We start from the raw sequence: 20,744 nt of genomic DNA, 5'->3' as shown, positions 1-20,744 counted from the left end.
ACAATTACAGCGAATTTGGCACTCGACGTTTCGGTAATTTCCCGAAACATTATCTACCGTGTACGACGCTTCGAGAAAGCTTTCAATTATATCAAAAGTTTTAGAAGAATGTTAATTTCGTCTGCTTGTCGAGCCACATCGCCGAAATAATCGCCGGGTGAAGTTGCCTTTATAAAAGTTTCCACGTGCTTCGAGTTACCGAAAAACGAGGCTTTTAATGAACCATAAACGTTCGCAGTTTCCGACACGCTTCTTTAAGCGAATTCCACAGTTCACCGTGAACGAGAAGAAAAGTTTCCCCTCTAAAAGCTATTCGCCATGGATCGATCAACTTTAACCTCCCGAAGAAAAATCAAAACTTCCGACCATTGCTTATTTTCTTAGAAGAATCATCGAGCATCAAGCTTACAGAAACGTTTGCACCCAGAACCTAATAAGAGCCTTTTATTTTCTTTTTTTTTACGTGGAGGGATTCTTCGGAAGCCCACCTGAGGAGGTACCGGAGGTAATGTGGGATTTCTACCCACTGAAACCTCCACGGTGGCCTGCACTGGGACTATAGGGAGGGCCCCGGGGACCCCCTATCTCTTTATTTTTTACGTGGGGAAATCTTGCATAAGACACCCCCGCCCTGTCAGCACGGGGGTAGTGTCGGATTCTTACCGATCAAAACCCCACGTCGGTCCACCTCATGACGCAGTGAGAGGGGCCCTGGGACCTCTGATGAACACACTATAGCCCCTCCGAAAAATGTGGAATGCTTCACGATTTTGCGTGTCATCCTTCAAATTTTAGTATATGTACTGCCGAAGCAAATACATGGGACCCTCCACCACTGGCGCACTGGCGCCCCGATCTCGGGGGTGGATCTAACCTTTGACCCTCCCAACCTAATAAGAGCCTGCTTTTCAACGATAACAATAACCCGGAGGGAAAAGAAAGCGAAACAAAGTGAAGCAATTTTTCAAGCGTTTGGTCGAGTCGGTGTCAGCTATTAGCCTGCTAGATTTCGTGCAACCAGCATCCGAGCTGGATTTCACGGTGTAAATTGCAACCGCGTTCCTCCGCTTCTCCACCCTGGATGATCTCGTTTCCTATTCGTCGCGGCGGGTGTCGAGAGGGCAGCGAAATAAGGACACCGCGCGGAGAGGGAAGGAATGCAGACAAAAGCATGCTCGTTACTTCATCCGCGTTGAATTACGCGTTGCTTTCTTTGTTTTCCTTTCAAGGACAGAGCCCGTCTTCTGGTACGAGTAGGAATCGGTCTGATGACCATTCGAACGACGAAGGACACGGATCGAGGCAGGGTATAATGAAAGAAAGGGAAATGGGGGGCGTTTCAGGAAAGAGTCGACCTTGTCTGTATGGACTGATAATTACAATCGCAAACTGTCATTGTGTCTCGAGTTTCTTCGAGTAGGATATTAATGAAGAAACGATGCTACCGGTTCGAAAGGGTTAAAATGATCGAGGATTAGATACAAGGGGGGATGAGATGAAAGATGAAAAGGAAAGAAAAAAAAAAAAAAAAAACAAGACTCGATGACGGATTTGAGGGAACAAGCAGAGCAGAAGGGAGAGGCGAGGAGAAAGAGAGACCGCCGAGGTGAAGCAAGGCGAGCCAGTGATCGTAGTGGGATCGACAAAGCTACCTGGATCCACGACGGCCACTTTCGACGGCAGTAACCACGAAGACGCCATGACCGCACCATCACCCACATCGTCCTCGACGCGGCTATCCACCGCTCTTCTAGTTGCTGCGGTTTTTATTCTTCTCGCCACACGTGAGTTTCATTCGGCTAAAATCAGATCGATCTCTATTTTAGAAAGTACAATCCTCATGTTTCTTATATTCGACCCGATTCGAGCTGTCCATTCCGTGTCCTCGTGATCGGTTAACCCTTTCGTTACGAAGGACGTCTACTATATACACTCTCCAAAGACAGATCACAAACGCACTTTCAATTCTAAAATTAAGCCCGAATTAGGTCGAAATTCTTCTGATATTCCGTACGTGACAACTCCTCAGGTAGGAATTAATTCAACGCGATAGCTTCGAAGATAAACAGGAATCGCTTAGTCTCAGCTTTAACGACCGCGAAATCTTTGGCTGTACCATTTTGGCATGGTATTTTGTACGCTACCAACTATGATGCGTTATTAGGAAAGTTTGCAACTGGAATTGTTCACTGGGGAGCGTATTTACGAAGTATGCGGCTATATCGCGGAAACGGCGTGTTCTAAACAACTCTAGCTGTCTCGTTTATCGAAGGAAAAGCCGAAATTCGTATCCTAATGTTTCACACGGTTACAAATGAAAAACGTGTCAATTTTCGAGCTACCACGGCATTTCCCGTGTAAATTCCGTGTAAATAAACGGTAAAACGTGTCAACGGTGGAGCCGGTCCAGAGAGAACAGTAGCTGCAAAGCGTAACTCGCTATTGCTAACGCGTGAAACAAAGTGTAACCTGTCAAATACGGAACGTTCTCGCTTGTCACCGGGAAATTGCAACCGAGTTTCTCCACTCTTTGATATTTAACGGCGAATCGAACTGTGACAATTCTGGACTGTAACGCACGCATACTTAACAAAGCTTCCTTTGTAATTCGTTTTTTTTTTTTCTTTTTTTTTTTTTGTTTTTTAAATCGCAAAGTATACCGGAGAAAAGATAGAAACGTATGCGTGAAAAGGTACGAGGTAGCTAATTAATGACGGCGCTAAGGATCCTACAAACTCGTTCGACGTCTCGATTTGCCGGTCTGTTTCCCGACTCTCCACGACTTTCGCGTTCCTAGCTTTTCCTCTGGCAATCGTCACGATCCGAGAGGAGAAACAGATTCGCGGATGGGAAAAAAGAAAGAAAAGGAAAAACACGGTCGTAACGATTCCAAGAAGAAACTCTGGCCGATTTATACGCTCGACTCGCGAAAGTGTCACGGATCGACGGCTAAGCCAGACGTGAATATCGTTATTTTCACAAAGTTTCTTTTAGAGGTGTGCGAGTACTCGAATCTCGAGTGAAACAATGATCGGTCGCGAGCTGAGTCGAGCGCTTGAATTTGCCGAATTACTCGAAATCGACGAACTGCTTGAAACAAAAGCGAGCTACTCGAAAAAATCGAACTACTCGAATATTCGAACTGAAAATTCATCTTCGAGTAAATCGAGGTTCGATTTTTTCGAGTAGCTCGCTTTTGTTTCAAACAGTTCGTCGATTTCAGTGATTCGGCAAATTCAAGCGCTCGACTCGGCTCGACCGACCGATCATTGTTTCACTCGAAATTCGAGTACTCGATTTATTCGACATTCTCGGCACACCTCTACGTGTAGGTGTCGAACAGTTCGTCGATTTCGAGTAATTCGGCAAATTCAAGGGAACAATCGAGGCGAGTTCAGCTCGACTTATAAATTACGAGTACTCGCACACCTCCAGTTTCTTTATACGATCGTTTGATAGAATCGTATCGATATTGAAAAATACCGACGATGGACTACGATATTCGATCTGACGCAGCGGTGTCGAAACAGTACCAACATTTCTATGTTTCACCGTTGTGTAACAAACGGGAACGCGTATCCAGATTCTGTCAACAGATACGGGTGTCGGTGCGTCTAATCGTACACGAACTTAACACTCCGTATAAAAATTGTTCTCCCTTTTACGGTCGTTGCACGTTTCGCTTCGCCGGCCGCGTATACGAAATTCAAGGTTCGGAAAGTTTTCCTACTCAAACAGTTGATTTATCGTAACGATTCGGATTGTTACAAAGAGTAACAGGTTTCTTTTGTAACGAACAGCTCGATTCAAAGTTTGATGAAAGAAAAGCAATCCAGATTTCCATCGAGCATCCCGAATGAAACCTCTTTCTCTCGGAACCGGGCTCTCGATGCTGTTCAACGTTGACGAACCGAAATCTAAAGTTTCCGATTTTCGAAATTCACCGTTTCGCTGAGCCACTCGAATATTTCTATCGCTCATTGAATTCGAAGCGTTCTCCACTTTGATTCGATAGGAATATAAAGCACGTTGTCGCGACGCAAACGTTTCCAATCAAAGGGGATCTTTTATACAATTTCCAAGCGAAATTCCTACCCATCGAATTTAACGTTATTTCTTGTTATACCCGCAAATCTATCAGAGATACGTAGGTACACACGTTGCGACATTAGCTGGAGAGTTGTATTATGTAGAGAAGGCTTGGCAATTACGTTTGTCCGCCTCTCTGCTTTCTCTTTCCTATGAAAATGTCAAAGGTATTATACAGGGCTCCTCATAACGTACGCCGTGATAGACGACGAACGGGAAAACAATGGAAATAAACATTTCTGAACGTGTCTCGTATTTTCAAGTTACATTCGTCGTATGTAATAGGGGTTGTAAAAGTTCGAGTAGCATAACTGTTGGAGAAAAATATAAAAAGAGCCTTTTCAGAGCCGGCCCTGAGATTTCAGGAGCTCCGAAAAAGGGCCCCTTCACATATATGACACAAAAAAAGTAGCTCAAATAAAATTTATAAAATTAACATTAAAGCTTGTACAGGGTGTCCGAAAAGAGTAGCAGGGTTTTGTTTTTGAGTTGACGTTCTTCAGGGCCAGCGGAAGGGTGCAGGGTAGGGATACAAGTGCGCACCACTGCATGGAATTTTAATTGCAATGGAATCGTATTCAAAACAATAATTCCATGGTGACTGGTTAACGTTCGTATCGTGCGGAATAACATTCACGTAGCGCACCGAGCAACGATAGCATTAGAAAATTGATTCGGATGTTTAAAACCACCGACTCAATAGTAAAAATTCAAAACACAGGACTACAAGAAATGAAGAATCGATCGAAAAAGTAAGGGCGTCAGTTCGTCAAAATCCATCACTATCAATCCGCAAACGAAGTCAAGAACTAAAAATTAGAAAATCATCTTTGCAGTTAATTTTAAAGAAAGACTTAGATCTCAAAGCCTATAAAATTCAGTTAGTTCAAGCACTAAAAGATAGTGATCATGCTATTCGATTAAATTTTCTCAATGAAATGCTATAGCGATTCGACAACATTGAAAACATTTTGTTTAGTGATGAAGCAAACTTTCACATAAATGGTCACGTGATTAAACAGAATTGCTGTTATTGGTCAGAATAGAATCCTGAACGGAAGCAACAACAACTGCTCCATAGTCCAAAGGTCATTGTATGGGCTGCAATGTCTGGTAATGGCATAATTGGACCGTATTTTCGCGAAGATCTCACTGTGAATAGTGACCGTTATTGTGAAATGTTAAGCATTTGGTTTCAACAAGATGGGGCCACTTGCCATACTTCCGACCAGTCAATTGAAGCTGCGAACGAATTATTCCTGAATAAAGTGATTTCTCGTAGAGGCAACAATAATCGGCCTGCAAGGAGCCCTGATCTCAACCCGCTTGATTACTTTTTATAGGGTTACCTTAAAAACAGGGTATACGAAAACAATCGAAGCACAATATTGCTTCAATCCCAAGAACAATGTGTCAACGCGTTATTGCTAATCTTCGTACAAGATTAGAGGAGAGGAATAACATAATCTTTTCTAAATAACTCTCCAGTTCAATGATTTTATTTAAATAAGAAACAACCAATTCAATTATTACTATTTTTTGTTTTATTCAATTATCAAATTCCCGATACCCTTTTTGGACACCCTATATAACTAATTTAGATTTGCATTTACATCGATTAATATTCAAATAAACATTACTCTTCTTGCATTCTTAGAATAGAGGCAAAATCTTCTTATGGGGACCTTAGGGTGCCGCCTATTCTGCCTAGACCCAGTGCCGTCCTGTAAATATTTCCTCAAATAAAATTTATAAAATTGACATTAAAGCTTGTATATCTAATTTAGATTTGCATTTACATCGATTAGTATTCAAGTAAACATTACTCTTCTTGCATTCTTAGACGCAAAATCTTCTTATGGGGGCCCTAGGGCCGGCCCTGGGCCTTTTACACATGCCACCCTCTAGATAAGATTACTTTGCTAAAGCTTCCGGATACTCGTAGCCTTTTTTACGGTGCTCGTGACTCGGTCGGATCGAGAATCACGCTCGTAACAATTTAATCACATTCCACGGTGTCGTTACCGCGGCGATAATTATTCGCTAATGGTTCGCAACCGTAATGCATCCTTTATAGCCTGGAAACCGACGACGCTTTGACGCTTCGACTTCTCATTATTAATTAATTAACCAACGACGCCAAAGTATACGCGACTATGTCCTACATTCGCGAGATCGTCGCGTTGATACTAGCGTTCGAATATCTGACGGAGTTCGCTCTTATCTTCATCGAAACATTCCTATGGTAAAAATCCAGATTCTTGCATGTTTTAAATATTAGCCAAGTCCGAACTTCGCGTTCGGATTTTTATGAAAATATCCCCGCGGCTGAAATTCATTCTTATCTTCACCGGAACGTTCCCATGGCTGTAAAATTCAGATCCGAGGATCGTTTAAATGCTCCAGTTCGAACGTTTCACGTTCATTTTTCACGGATATATCCTTAACGACAAGTGTTCGAAAATGATATTCGGATGCGCGAAAAGAGTTACCAAGAGCCCTCTAAAATTTTAAGAGAACCTAAAATCATTTCTAATCTCATATTCGAATCGAACGTCTCGTCGATTAAATTATAGCACCGGGGATGCTGATTATTATACCTAATACCAGCGTCCCGTTAGAAGACGGATACCAGTTTTAAATCACCGTCGATCAAACGAACGCGCCTTGAATTAATTAAGCTGTGGAGATGACCCGTTCTAGCAACAAACAAGTCAGCCAGAGGATCCTTTGTCATTTCATTCTAGAAGTGTGGGTCACTTAATTCTAATCTATAATCAATTCTCAAGTCTTAAACTCATTCGTAAAACGTGATTGCCCCTCGACTATTGTAAGATTCATAGCGGAACACGCGAATGCAGATAATAATGGGAAAACACGAGCCGGTGGAAAGCTGGATCGATCAAGCAGCTGGTTGATTAAAGGCGCCGCAGTAGCCGCGTTCTCCATAGAGAATCGGCAGGCCATTGCTGCGCATGTAATTCTCGTTACGCGTGTTTACGCCGATCCGCTCGATCAATGACAAGACTCCTCTCGAAGATTACACGTCGCGACTTAATGACAGCATGCACCCACGCTGGTACATCGATGGAAAGGGAACGTTCAACGACACGTGTCGTTTCGATCGAGGAAAAGAAAAATGAAGGATCGAAAGTTTCAAGGATGATTAAAATGCGGAAATGATCGCGCGGTAATTAATATTTCCACCTGTTTCCTGATCCTGTAATCTGCAAACAAGGCTTACGGGTTTCAGAAACGGTGAACTTTTTCTTTTTAACGCTCCTCGCAAAAACTAGACTGAAAAGGGTACCTAATTTCTGGTTAATTCACTGACATTTGGACTAGTAATTTCAGTACCGATCGTTACGTAAGAGAATTCCTGCATCCCCGGAAAAATGAAACTAGCTTTTCACCAACGAGGAACACGATTTACCTATCGGAATTGTACGCGTTCGAAGCGATTCCCGCCACCGGTTGAACCGTATTCAGAATGTATATACTCGCCGCGATCCATCCGGACGTGCACCGTAACAAATGTATTTTTCTCCAATTATCAAATACCAGGAGATAGAACAAAGTGGTACACGCTGTCCTATCCTGTATCCCATACGTTACATCACCGATTACCAGCGACAGTTAACGGCACCACGAAACCTCGTAGAACGGATCGTTCTACTGTATACCGTCTAATTTTCCTCTCAGATCACCACCATTTTTCCCATCTGCTTTTCCATCGAATCAGCTAACGTGTGCAGGTCCTTGAACGCGCACGATTTATGCTCGAATCGTGCGTCAATCTCGTCGGATGGACGATATCCTGTCCATCGTTGAAGAGATAGCAATAACGGTACGCGTTCGATCAAAGGGTTAGACACTGATCGTCGACCGGTTCCCTCGATTCGTTAGCATCTAACGAACGATTCGCTTAAACACGGGATTGGCCTTCGATTCACCGCATATTTATGCGAATTCTAACCCTGATCTCTAACCGTTCGAACGCTGATGGACAAACTTCCTGCGTGATCGTTCACCGACCTCCGCGTATCCTTCTTAGACTTCTCTCGATCATTCCAGGGCTAACTCATCATTTTCTTTTCTCCTTTTTCTCATTCTTCGTGGTTAAAATCAGTTGCCCTAATGGATAGTTGATAGAATAGTTTCCGCGTTCGAGTAGAAAGTTGGATTCCACGTAGGACAATTTGATGAGCGGGCCTGATTTATGACGAAGATCGTGGAATTCTTTCGAGCAGAATTTTACACGAGCCTCGTAACCAGCAAATTGTCGGATCAACTTCGAACCAGATGGCTAACATTCCTCGATCTCGTGCGACACGATCTGATCCACATGCCGCGATAGCAGCAGAGCCCTGCAAGCATCCGAGGAACTCGCTTTTCGCATACCCTCACGATTCGCGGGGATCCGTTCTGCTTGACGAAATCGATCCTCGAGGTAATCGGTAAATCCACACCGAGAGGAATTTATTATTCCCACTGTCGGCGATTAGTTATGCGCCCGACCGGTTTCCCGATCTTCCTTAAAGAAACGCTTAATTATCGATCCTGTTAAATCAACGATCAGAATGTTATATTCCTTCGCTTACGTCTAGCTGAAAAACTTTGAGCCTCCTTTTTATTAAATATCATCTTCTTCGGGAATTTCAAATTTTTTCTCGAACCTCGATGCACGAACCGGAACTATCCAGTAACAAGTGTCCAAGGAACGATCCCTCCAGTAACTTTAGCCACCCCTTACCGCGTTCCATCATTAATCCACGATAATTAATTGAACTCGATTGTGTTCGCAGAGGTATGCAGCGGAGCTTATTACGGGAAGCTTATCGGCAAGCTGTCGGAACTTCATCACGGCGTCAGCGGTGAAGTTTACGCCGTGGACGGGCGAACTCTGTTCGTCAAGGATTTCACATACGACGGGGAAGCGCCAAGTTCGTAACCAAGAAACCCGTACACCCGCATAGATATCCGTGGCGCGAACAAAAGTTTCCTATTTCGAGGCATGCGTCTTCGTGAATCGATTGTCGTCGAAAACATTGCTTCACAGGATCTATGACTCTTGCTTTTAACACGTTGAACGCCATAGTGAAATTGGGCATTTTTTATGGGATAATTAATTTTCAAATTTCAAACTTTCCATTTGCCATTTCACATTATTTTTACCATAGAAATATTACTTAGAATAATGTTTTTCTATTATTTTCTTTTAATTATTCAGGCGTATGTAAATTGCGAAGCCGGTCACCGGTGACCCCCATGGCGTTCAACGTGTTAACTTTATGATTCTGAATTCGTTAAGTGTCCGACTTACGGATAAACAGTTGCATTCTCACGCTTCTTGCTTTCGATTCACTCGGCGTACTCTCGCTTTCCTGTCTGCTGCACGGCTCGATTAAAATCGAAAGCGTTCGCTGTGATCGTTTCGGATTGCAATTGAAAAAAAAAAAAAAGAAGTCGTACGAAAGAACCGCGATATTAATTGCGATCTAACGAAGTTATGCGATTAGCTGCGACTACAATGTATAATTATCTCGTTTCAGCCGCTTATTTCTATGTCGGCAATACCAAGACCCCTAATGGTAATGGAATCAGGCTTCGTGACGAGCGTGGATCGTAAGTGTGTCTTTTTGTATCCTATTTACTCGACAGGATGATCTATCTTACATGCCTTAGGAGCATTAACTTGTTAATGTCACAAGTACAACTATATTAACGATGCGCGTAGACTTACGAAGCTTATAGAACATTCTCTTTGCATCGGTAGTTGAAGTATTCATTTTTTTTAATCAGGAGATGATTCAGTGTTGTAAAAGAGAATTTTTTCGAATGTCTGACAGGGCGGAAACGATAAAGCGGTATCGAAGGAAGAGCATCACCCTGACGTTACCGGAAGGCAAAACCCTGAACAACATCAAATGGTTCGCCGTATGGTGCGACGAATACGCTGTAAGCAACAAACGTATCATGCTCGTGACCTTCGACGTGGACATTGTTTCGATTCCACTATCGCGATACAGAAACCGGTATCGTTTCCTTGCCGCGCAACTTTCACGCTCGCGGTTTAGTAGGAGGCGCGTGCTTGCGAACCCGCCAACAGATAGAAAGTAATCGGTACGGCTGGCTCGATGCCATACCGACACCGAATGTCCCGACAAATTGGACCCGACCACCTCTTACGAAACTTTTCGAATGAGGGGGGAGAAAAAAAAGAAGAGAAATTGAAAATCCGATTACGAGCTGGAGAACTAGCCGTTGAACAGGCAATGCTGGTATCGTTAAAAGTTACGGCTCTGTGGAAGTCACGGTCGTGGAAAACTTTACGTTGCGTTCATTCTTTGATGCCTTTATTTATCTCTTGTTTTCTTATTTTCCATCGGTTATTGATTATTGCTAATTTAAGGGAAATTTATTTTGGAATCTCGATGCTTCGTAGGTGAATTTCGGAGACGTCAGAATACCACGAGGATTCGATTACCCTAAACCTCAGAAATTGGCGGCATTGAGCGGAGTGCACGGGGTCAGTTCGGAACCGATCGTCGTAGTCGATGCCCAAACCCTGTTGATACCAAGTTTCAGCTACGATGGCGAAGCACCTGGTAAGTTGCTCCTAAAATCAATCGATAAAACCAACAATTCCTTCTCTATCTACATCGACGAATCTTTTGATTTTTGTTCGCAGACGCGAAATTTTGGGTAGGAGCCGGTCCAACACCGTCGCCCCAAGGTATTCGAGTGCCCGATGAGAACGGCAAGGAGGTTCCTCTTCGTCGATACGATCGCAAGGCTATCGTGCTGACGCTACCTGGCGATCTAACGATCCACCAGATCGGCCATTTTGGCGTCTGGTGCGAGGCGTTCACCGTCGACTTCGGCCACGTACAAATTCCGCAGAATCTTAACGTGCCACCGTCCCTTAAGATGCTCGGAGTCTCGCCGCAGGTAAGCTGGAAAGCCATCCTCTAGTCACCGACCATGCTGCTTCCACCTTTTAAACGCGATAGCCCCTTTGCTACGCTAAACCGAACAACCTTCCGGAAACTCTCGCAATGAGAACGAGTTACGAACTGATTAACACGTTGATTGCCACGGTAGAGATAAAAACATTAAGGACACGGCGTAACGATCTTAGACGATCGTCTACCGATCAACGTGTTTAGGTGAAAAGGAAGATAAAAACATATTTTGCTTGCCTTGAAATTTATTTGAACGATAAGGACAAAGTGCATACACAAGTTTTCTCTAGTTGCACAGATACCGCAAAATTTCTATGCGAATCACGTTCGAACCGACAGAAGTAAAGGGATTCGCGCAAGCTTTTAAACGTTTCACGACTTACGACGCATCGTCTTTAGCCGAGCTGATGCTTTTGCGTCACGTCCCCTAAGTTTCCCTGGGCCGGAACCAACTACCGCGTACTTTCATCTTCCGTCGACATTTGACAGGGCGATTACGTTGGCGAACTTTCATAATTCTGGCCGTCGTCGTCTCGGGAACACGCTCGTTCTCCGTCGTTCATTTGGACGAAATTATCAGTGATTTTAATAACGGCTGATATCCCTCTTTTCTTTCCGCTTAATTTTCACTCGATCAGAGCAGCAAACTGTAACATCGCTGCCGGAACAAAGACTGTTTCGAGTATCTGTACAATCGAATGCAGCCGAATTTGCAGAAACAAACGAGCCTTTCACGAGGACAGTCGATACAGACTCGGTATTGTTTCACGTCGAATTTGTCTCTGTCAATATTTGAGCGGATACCTGGTTGTCAGCGGACATATCCCGAGGATTTTGCCTACCGAGTCATTCTTCTTCGACGAGTCGACTTCTTTCCCGTTTCGATATTCAACTTTGGTCGAGCTTTAATTTCGAAAGCCTAATTGACGTATGCATAACACCCTGTCTCTGTCCTTGTGTTGCAGAACGTGCATCGCGGAGGGCAGGGACAGACGCTCGGTCTGGTAAATCCGTACGAGCTGTCTGCTTCGTCGTCGTCGTCGTCGTCCTCTTCGTCGTCTCCTTCTCCTTCGTTCGCGACCGCGTTGCTGACACAGCAGCAATATCAACGTCCCACAACTTACCGGCCGATTAGCCGTCGCGAAGATCAGGTCCAAGTGGTCCGGGCGATCGACTATCGAATACCAAAGAGTCTCCATATCCAGGAACCTCTCGCGCAGCAGCTTCACCGCCACGAACCTGCCTCTTATCACACGCAAACTGGAAGATCGGCCGCGATCGTGCAATACGCCGACGACGATGCCTCGAATCTAGACGACTCGTCCACGTATCAAGAACAACTCGGAACCGTTGGTTCAACTTCTTTCAACCAGCCGTCCGCAACGGAACGATCGAGATCGCGCGTCCAAGTAACCGGCGAACCCCAAAGTAACTCGTACTCGAGGCTATTGCGATACCAAGGCGATAGGAGGCTAGACTCTTTCGTTCGTTACTAAACCCCCATGCAAGCCCCGACTGCCGCAAACTTGACGAACCATCGAACTTAGTGCTTGTTTCAAGGCTTTTAGGGAAGAAATTTCCGTCGACGTCTCTTTGGTACGCGATGCTCTTTGCAACTGTTCTCTGCGATTGAACGTGTTCAGACAACTTTCTTCATCTCTTTCTCAAATATGTTCCCAGGTTTCGTTGAAAAATCGTGTATCAGTAGGTCGAAGCAAGATTTATCGTAGGAAATCGAAACTCGAGTTATTCGCAAAAGTTCCGTAAGCCGATCGCGTATACCAAGGATGATTCTGAGGTGGCAAACACAGGTGGCACAGCTGCGATAATATCAGCTTCATACGTGAAGTTGTACGTATTAATCGTGTGCAGCCACTTTGGAAAGTTTGCCACCTACAGCATAGACGCTACAGCATAGAACACTCTGGCTTTCCTTTTATTTATTTAACACCACGCGTCGACCATCTATTAGACAGAGGAATCTCTGAACAACGCTTTACGCCCACAACCAGTGGCGGCTCGTAGCTAAAATTAGTGAGACTGCTGCTCCAGAAAATTTTTAACCTTTGTTTTAAAAAACCAACACTGTGGGAGCGAGTGCTCTCTCTCCTGCGCAGCCTCGCGCGCAGCTTCCTATGTGCGCATGCGCGCACAGTCGGACGCCACGCTGCTGGAACTGTGAAGCGCACAGTTCCATACAAAGATTTATGTATCTTTTTCATAAACTGGGGAATGCTACTGACATTAAGCTTAAGGACTATATACTATTGTACAGGTATAAAGAAAGAATTAAAGAAAAAAGACTCATTATATTAAATGTTATCGATAATATCAAGTGGAAATAGGAGGTACTGCAGTTCCACAGTGCCTATACGCGAGCCGCCACTGCCCACAACTATTCCTAAACGTGCACACAGTCACACCCGCAAACGAGGAGCATAGCTTGCTAATAGGAAACTTGCACTTAATGAAATCAACTTTACAAACCACAAAAAACGATTATCCATCTTTTCTGATTTTCTGAACCTCGAGGAACTACGGCAATCAGGTATTCGTTTGAAGTGAAAAGGATTAGACTATGTGTCCTCAAGAGTAGCAGAATCATCTGGTTGAAGAAGAAGCATAAATCTAACCGTTTACCACCATCCTCCTTTTCCATCGCGTTGGAGAAGAACGATGTAGTTTAGTTTCGAAACGCAGCACGTCGGTTCAAAGTAAATTCAGCCTGTATATGGTATACATTGAGGATCCATGGTGTAAGTAGACGCAATCTATGCAGACGCAGACCGTCCCACGGACACATACCTACCAGGCACGCCTTTAATCTCTCCAATCCCCTCTAGAATTCTATTCCAAGAGACGTACAATCTCGCCCATCCCGTACAACCGGATGCATCGCGTTCTCCACGAACAATACGAGTCGCCATAATTCACGGTTTGCCTCTCTCTACGACTGCCCGTGAAATATGTGTCGATATTACCGACACTTCGATATCGGTTTTTGTCTCCCGGCTCATCTGCTTCCCGTTCTAACAAGAATATACGTACATACGTGCGTACACGTAGGAACCAGCTAGAGAAATAATCGTTAAGAACTGTCGCAACCCTTCCATCGACGAATTTAATTCAAAGAAAATCCAAAATTCAAACTGATAAGATAAGCAGAATTTAATACTGGTATTTAGTTGATAAATTATTTTCAGAGGATCGTACATGAGAGAGAAAATACAATAATTTTTGTCTATACGCTTCGGGAATGAAAACGTTTTGCGAACCTACAAAGGCTGATCTGAAATTTCATTTTATTACAGAAAAATGAACGCAAAGCAGAATGTCTAAAAATTATTTTGTTGGTACGATTATGGTAAAGGGATGTTTCTGAAGCGTATGGACAAATTTGATCCAAACGACATTATACTAATACACCCATACCTCGCTTTACGGCCTAGATAAGTTGGCCGTAAAGCAAAAAGCCGTATAACGAATCAATTATTTTGGTACAAACCCATACAAATTCAATTGGATCTGTTCCAATTTTTTTATAAAATAATATAGTTTTTAGTTCATAAAGCATTTTATTCTTTTTATTCCCTATAAAAATAAAAGTACAGCATTTTTTTTTTGCCGTATAACGAAACATTGTGGGCCATTGAAACGTTTCGAAACATTGAAAAAGTGCCATAATTAAAAAAAGTCGTTATAGCGAAAAGCCGTATAAAGAGCGGCTGTATAGCGAGATATAGGTGTATTGATATTAGGTGATTGCACATGAAAATTTTCAATATCTCTGTTGATTGAATTTACCAAACTAGCTGAAGTTTCGTGTTTTCACGGTTTCGAAATGAATCGTTTGATGTGCAACAACCTGATAACAGCGTGCCTTGCCAGGGACGGCCAATTTCAGTGTGACAGTGAACGTGTTAATCGCATCTGGAATTGTGTTTACAAGCAATCGAGCGACGTTTGCGAGCGAATTATCATACGATTGTAAGGGTATCCGTCGTGGTCTTAGCTTTACCGTAGCGCTGATTTCAGGCGTAAATTTGAAGCAACGATCGAGCGAAGAGGAAGAAGAGGAAGAAGCATTAGTTTTGTAAAATCGAGCGGTAAAGAAAGGAAAAGCGATGCTTTTGACTGTGATAAGAGGGTTAAGTACTAGTTTCGTGGCCAGAAATAGACGAAGGACTTGTCGCTTGGAAAAAAGAAAGCTGAGGGAATACCTTGCAGCCTGGGCCAGTTCTTCCTTCTAAGTGCATCAGCTTCCAACATATTATAATATATAAAATATATATATTATTAAAAATGTAGATTATGTATATTCACACGCACCGAGAATATTATTTTTTCTATCGATATTTGTACGTTTTTACCTGAGATTGATACAAAATAAACGATATTATATATATTTTCTTGAAACACCAGTCCTTTGTTCGATTACAATCTAGCGCAGTCCTCGAAAATCCAACGATCCATGGTGGAAGGAGATGATGTTGAAATGAGATTGATCGACGATGTCTGCTCGATCGATCGGGAAGAATCGATGTTGCTGTTGTGAACGATGGTAAACGGTGTGTCGTTTGATTTCAGTCGAAACTGAACTGCGAAGTTCTGGAGGAGAAGCTGGCTTTCGAGGTGCGATGGGCCGTGGCCGGAGACAGCATAGTCGCCCAACTGGTCGGAAAGCTTGGTGAGTACACGTTACCGTGCTGTCTCGCGCGTGCACCCCTCGCAAAAACGCGATACTTGACCGGTGTTTATCGCCGCGTCAACGAAACGGAAAATCCAGCCCAATTTTTCATTAACGACGCATTCCCGCCTCGTTACCGTTTCGTTGTTCGCAGAACTTTCGTCGATCCGGCGAAATATTTACTTTTTTTTTTTTCCCAGAAGGTTTCGATGAAAGGGAGCCAGAAAACAATCACGCGCCCTATTTGCACCCTTCGCCAGGTGTAATCGCTCTTGCGGAAAGGGTAGCGCGAAAAAGATCGCGTTTCACAGTCTAATTAACGCGCGATCGCGTTCTAAACCGACCGCTTAATGAATTAAGGGCCACCCTACCGAACCGATTCCCCGTGTCCCGTGGAAAATAAATTTCGCCTGAACGAACCGCCGAAATTAGTGCGCCTCCCTTTGAACGCGTTCTGTCATTTTTACATCGTGATTTCCCACTAATCCTGTCTCTGCCTATGCCCTAACAGAAGACGGACAGTACATGGCATTCGGATTGTCTGCGGATCCTAACAGAAGCTTGATGGTCGGAGGAGACGCGGTAGTCGCATGGGTCGATAAACAAACCCTTCAAGGATACGCTGTCGATTATTTCTTGGACGCCAAGTCGCAATGTTCCGGTGGACGGGGTAGTTGCCCTGACACGCGCATACAAGTTAGTCGTTGGTACTTAATATTTTTATCGTGAATCAAGAACGATCGTTCTTGTTTAGATCAAAACGTTTCCTGAGTCTAATAGATTGCAGTTAACGCGTGAAAAACAGATGAAATCGTTTTGTTACCGAACGCTTTGCATTCAATTTACCGTGTTGAAACGACGCTTTGCAGGAGAACACGAATTCCATTCGATTGTTGAACGCTGCACTGGTGGACGGATATAGTATTGTCACGTATCAGAGAGCACTGAAGACGAACGACGAGCTGGACCATCAAATCCTGACAAACGGCTCGCAAGCGATCATCTGGGCCATCGGTCCTCTCAACGAGAGGCTAGAGGTCAGCTTTCACACGGACTATCTGAAAAGCGACCGTTTCATCGACTTTGGTAGACCACCGGTCTGGAATTGTCCCATCCCGGAGCATTCGCAAACGCTCGTGGACAACGAAGATAAAGCCAGCGGAAATCAGGTGACAATCTATTCGTCCTTGTTTTACTATGTTTCAACGACAATCTATCGATGAGATGAAATGAAATATTATTGAAAAAAATTAACGAAACAGCCAGTGGCGATTGTAACTACCAGAAGACCTCAACGAGCACCAGCAACTCCAGCGCCAGCGTCGAAAAACGATGCCTGGGAAATTCCACCTATTCAATGTTACGAACCTGATGATGGAGTGTTTTACGCTCAGATGGGACCGACCGGAGGAAAACACGGCTATCCTGCGATAACCGGTACGATAATTGGGTCGATGAAAGGCTAAAATCGAGTCTCGTAAAAACCGCATAGCTGATATCGGGTTTTAGAATCGCTGGTGAAAGTTTATTATTCAATAATCGGATGCTTTCGGTGAAATCGATGCGACACGAGTTGAAAACCGATAACGCAAACTGGTCAGACAATTAATAAACCGGTACGATTCGCTTTCCCTAGGTCACGTCGGCTGGGGCATCTCGTGGTACATAAATGGCCTACTAATTCCTGTAATCAACGTTGTACGAGGTACAAAATATACTTTCGTGGTGGAAGGTGGTGAGGATCCTGACACACCCGCTCGTTACCATCCCTTCTATATTACTGACGACCCTGTTGGTGGATATCAACACAAAACACCTGAAGAGAAAGCCGTAAGTCACTTTCCCTTTTTTTTTTAAATCATGAGAATGTATCTGAACGAGGTATGTTCAAAGTGATGATTATTTTCCTTTGCACTGAGAAGAAGGTAAAAATATTCGCTGGTGCTCAACGTCAACGCGGCGTGTATCGACCAACGGGTGTCGGTCGACTGTGCAATTGGGTGCCGGATCAAAATCAACCCCCCGCCGATGATTTCTCTTCGTTTGGTGCTTACCAGCGCACGCTGACTCTGGTATGCGATCATGGAGACCCAGGTATCGTAGAATGGACCCCTGACAAGAACACCCCCGACACCGTCTACTACCAGGTAAGTGGAAGTTGAAATTTATGAAAGAAGATCTCGGACATCACACTGACGATCGTCGACGAACGTTCAGTGTTTCACGCACCGTTACCTGGGTTGGAAGATCAACGTTCTCGACAGCTGCGACGCCGGCGAAACAGCTGCCAGCGAGAACCACGAGGTGTTCGTGCAGCCGGAACGTCAACGAACGAACGTGGATCTCGAGAACAGCCCCAGCATCCGTGTCCCGAGCAAGGTAACGCCATCGGCGGAGTTTCTTCAGCAGCATCTTCATCAAGCTCACGGTGAACACGGGCTTCGTATTCCTTATCATCCAGCGACTAACCCCGGCAAGCTAAGCACACCATACACCCAGCTACTAACGAACGCTAATAACAACAATTACGTCCGCTTGCAATCATCGTCGCAGTACGAGGAGCCGTTCGTTTCGAAGCCTTCTTCTCCGTACAGTACGCCGGGCATCAGCGTTCTGCCCCATAGTCACGAGGTACGCGTGAAGGATATGCATCACGTGCACCTCGACGAGGATCCGATGCAGCAACAACAGCATCATCATCCGAACTACCATCGTTACAATCATCTTCATCATCATCATCATCAGCTAGCTCCGATCTATCACGAACAATCGATGGGAATCGATAGACCGATCACCTCCCATCCTGGCAGACATCATCAAATCATGGAGATCGAGCCGGATTTCATTCGTCAAGCCTCTAACCAGCAATTGTCTAACCTCGTTGCAGATAACCCACGACCAATGAGCCACGGGACAAAATACACTTATCCGGCAGCCAGCAACCCGCAGATCCAATATCCCAACAGACCGTTGTATCATCATTACGCGACCAATTACCACCACCTTTATCACCAACCGCCCCACCATCATTACCATCACTATCAGCCAGAACAGAGGAATCAACTGATGATGATCAAGAGACCGATGATGACTCGTCGACCCATGTTGCAGACCTCTCACACGATGCCACAGCCAAGTCTTCCCTTACCCTCCAGACCGGTCTTCCTAGAACGAAAGAAGTCTGTCTACGCCCCAGCTTCGCCCGTTTACAGAAGAAATCAAGAGAAAGTATCCGCGGTGAACGGTAATGTTCAAATCTCGAAGCTGAAGAAAGTCGATCCGAAACAGTGGAGCAAAGTTGAGGCTAAAGTTTCCGATACGAACGCACCCAACCTCTTCTCTACTCCCATGAAACCAGCCAGAAACACAGGCTTCGATCCAGGCTCCATAGTGATCGAAAGTGGTTTCAAACCAATCATTAGAACCTTAGAGAAACCCACGGACGTTGCTGAGAAGAGATCGTCCGATATAACGGATGAAGAAGATGCTCGAGGAACCACGAATCACAGACCTAACGACAATTTCGGGCCAGTTTTTATACCTTCACCCCCTGTCCCAACCGTGGACACGGTAAAAAGATCGAAGAAGAAACCTCGTCTAGGCGAGGTCGAGGACATGGAAATGGCTGCCGACAGGATGAACGCTTATTACTTGCCTCCGGTTCCCAGCACGATCACCAACGAATCACCGTCTTCACCCTCGTCAGAGGTATTGATCACCTTCGACGGAAAGAGACTGAAGGACTCTGGCTTGGCCAGGTCGATTTCCGGGATCGAAGAGCATTCGAAAAGCACGTTATCCTCGGATGTGCTTAGTAGAACACCGCAATTTGGAAGATTCAAGGGAGAACTACCACCTTTGATCCCTGGAGAGGCTCGTTCTCAGCTCGAGAAACGTCGTCCATCGTACAAGGACTCGTTGCTGGCCGAAACAACCCCGATAAAGAACACGAAATTGACGCTTGTCATGAGATCGAAAAGATCTCCACACGAGGGACACGTGCATTTAACGAACGCTTCTGATACTGATCATCTCGATCGCCATAGTCACAACGATCATCACGATCATCAGAGTAACTCGAGTTCTCTGCTCGTCAGTACCGGTGAAACTATCATGGCTAATTTAGGATACATCTTTCTAACTGTTGTCTTTTATTATATCATTTGAAAATATTGGCTGCCGAGTGTGTAGGATTGTTAAGAAGATTCAACGATTTCGTATTCAGAGTTATTTCTATTAGGGACTTCAGGGTGTGAGCATTGTCTTGAAGAATATTCGTTTCGTTAGTATTTTTGTTAACTTCATCTATTTTTTATTTCCTCTAATAGTAATAATTCTGACATGCTGGGACCATTAGGACCTCAAGAATATTTGTCATTCATCAGGGGCAGAGGTAAAGGATGCTGGTCCTGGTTCTAACAATGCAAGCCATCTGCAAGGAATAATTTCTTCTTTTTTTAACCTGTTAACTAGAGACTTCTTCTTTTAACACGTTGATCGTCACGATAGAAATAGCCATATCGAATACAGGATACAAGGGTTATTTGCCTCTTGCGCGTGTAACAATAGTTTGTCTTATAAATGATCCATGAATAATAGGATGTACTTTCTTTCTGATGTAAGTGTAATAACATCGCCGAAGGCAAGAATCTTTCAGGATTTGCATTATTAGATTCTATAGGTCTTTCAGTGGAATCCAGGTTAACAGGTTAATCACGTTTGCCACGTTTCAGCGCGAAATGTACGTGACTTTGTGGATTAATAGACAATGTAATCGACGCGATAACACGGGAGAGGAATATAACTAACCACAAAATACCGATCCATGGTTTACTTATTTATTCAGCTATTTATTCATGAATTATTTTGTCCCTTTGTCGTACGAGAGAGAAGCTTCCAAGACGAGCAATAGTATTGGAAAAAAAGTTTGTGTCATTTACGCTCATCGGATCTCCGACTCTATAAGAGTACAATATACCTTCGTTACATTTATTTTTTTTTTT

The 20,744-nt window shown here is 44.2% G+C and overlaps 1 protein-coding gene across 1 annotated transcript; it reads left to right on the top strand.

Moving 5' to 3' along the window:
- The first annotated feature begins 1,527 nt into the window (after positions 1-1,527).
- On the top strand, positions 1,528-20,741 carry Skeletor (DM13 and DOMON_DOH domain-containing protein skeletor). Its single transcript, XM_034322986.2, is given in 15 exon segments — positions 1,528-1,599; positions 1,601-1,784; positions 8,895-9,032; positions 9,642-9,714; positions 9,939-10,047; positions 10,535-10,697; positions 10,781-11,040; positions 15,642-15,741; positions 16,253-16,437; positions 16,611-16,910; positions 17,004-17,178; positions 17,378-17,571; positions 17,664-17,888; positions 17,959-18,169; positions 18,629-20,741. Coding segments are annotated over 15 exon segments (3,654 nt in total). The 5' UTR covers positions 1,528-1,542; the 3' UTR covers positions 19,909-20,741.
- Positions 20,742-20,744: the final 3 nt, after the last annotated feature.

The sequence above is a fragment of the Osmia lignaria genome, chromosome 11, assembly GCF_051020975.1.
Source record: "Osmia lignaria lignaria isolate PbOS001 chromosome 11, iyOsmLign1, whole genome shotgun sequence".
Classification (NCBI taxonomy): domain Eukaryota; kingdom Metazoa; phylum Arthropoda; class Insecta; order Hymenoptera; family Megachilidae; genus Osmia; species Osmia lignaria.
This window is presented reverse-complemented; position numbering and strand designations above follow the sequence as displayed.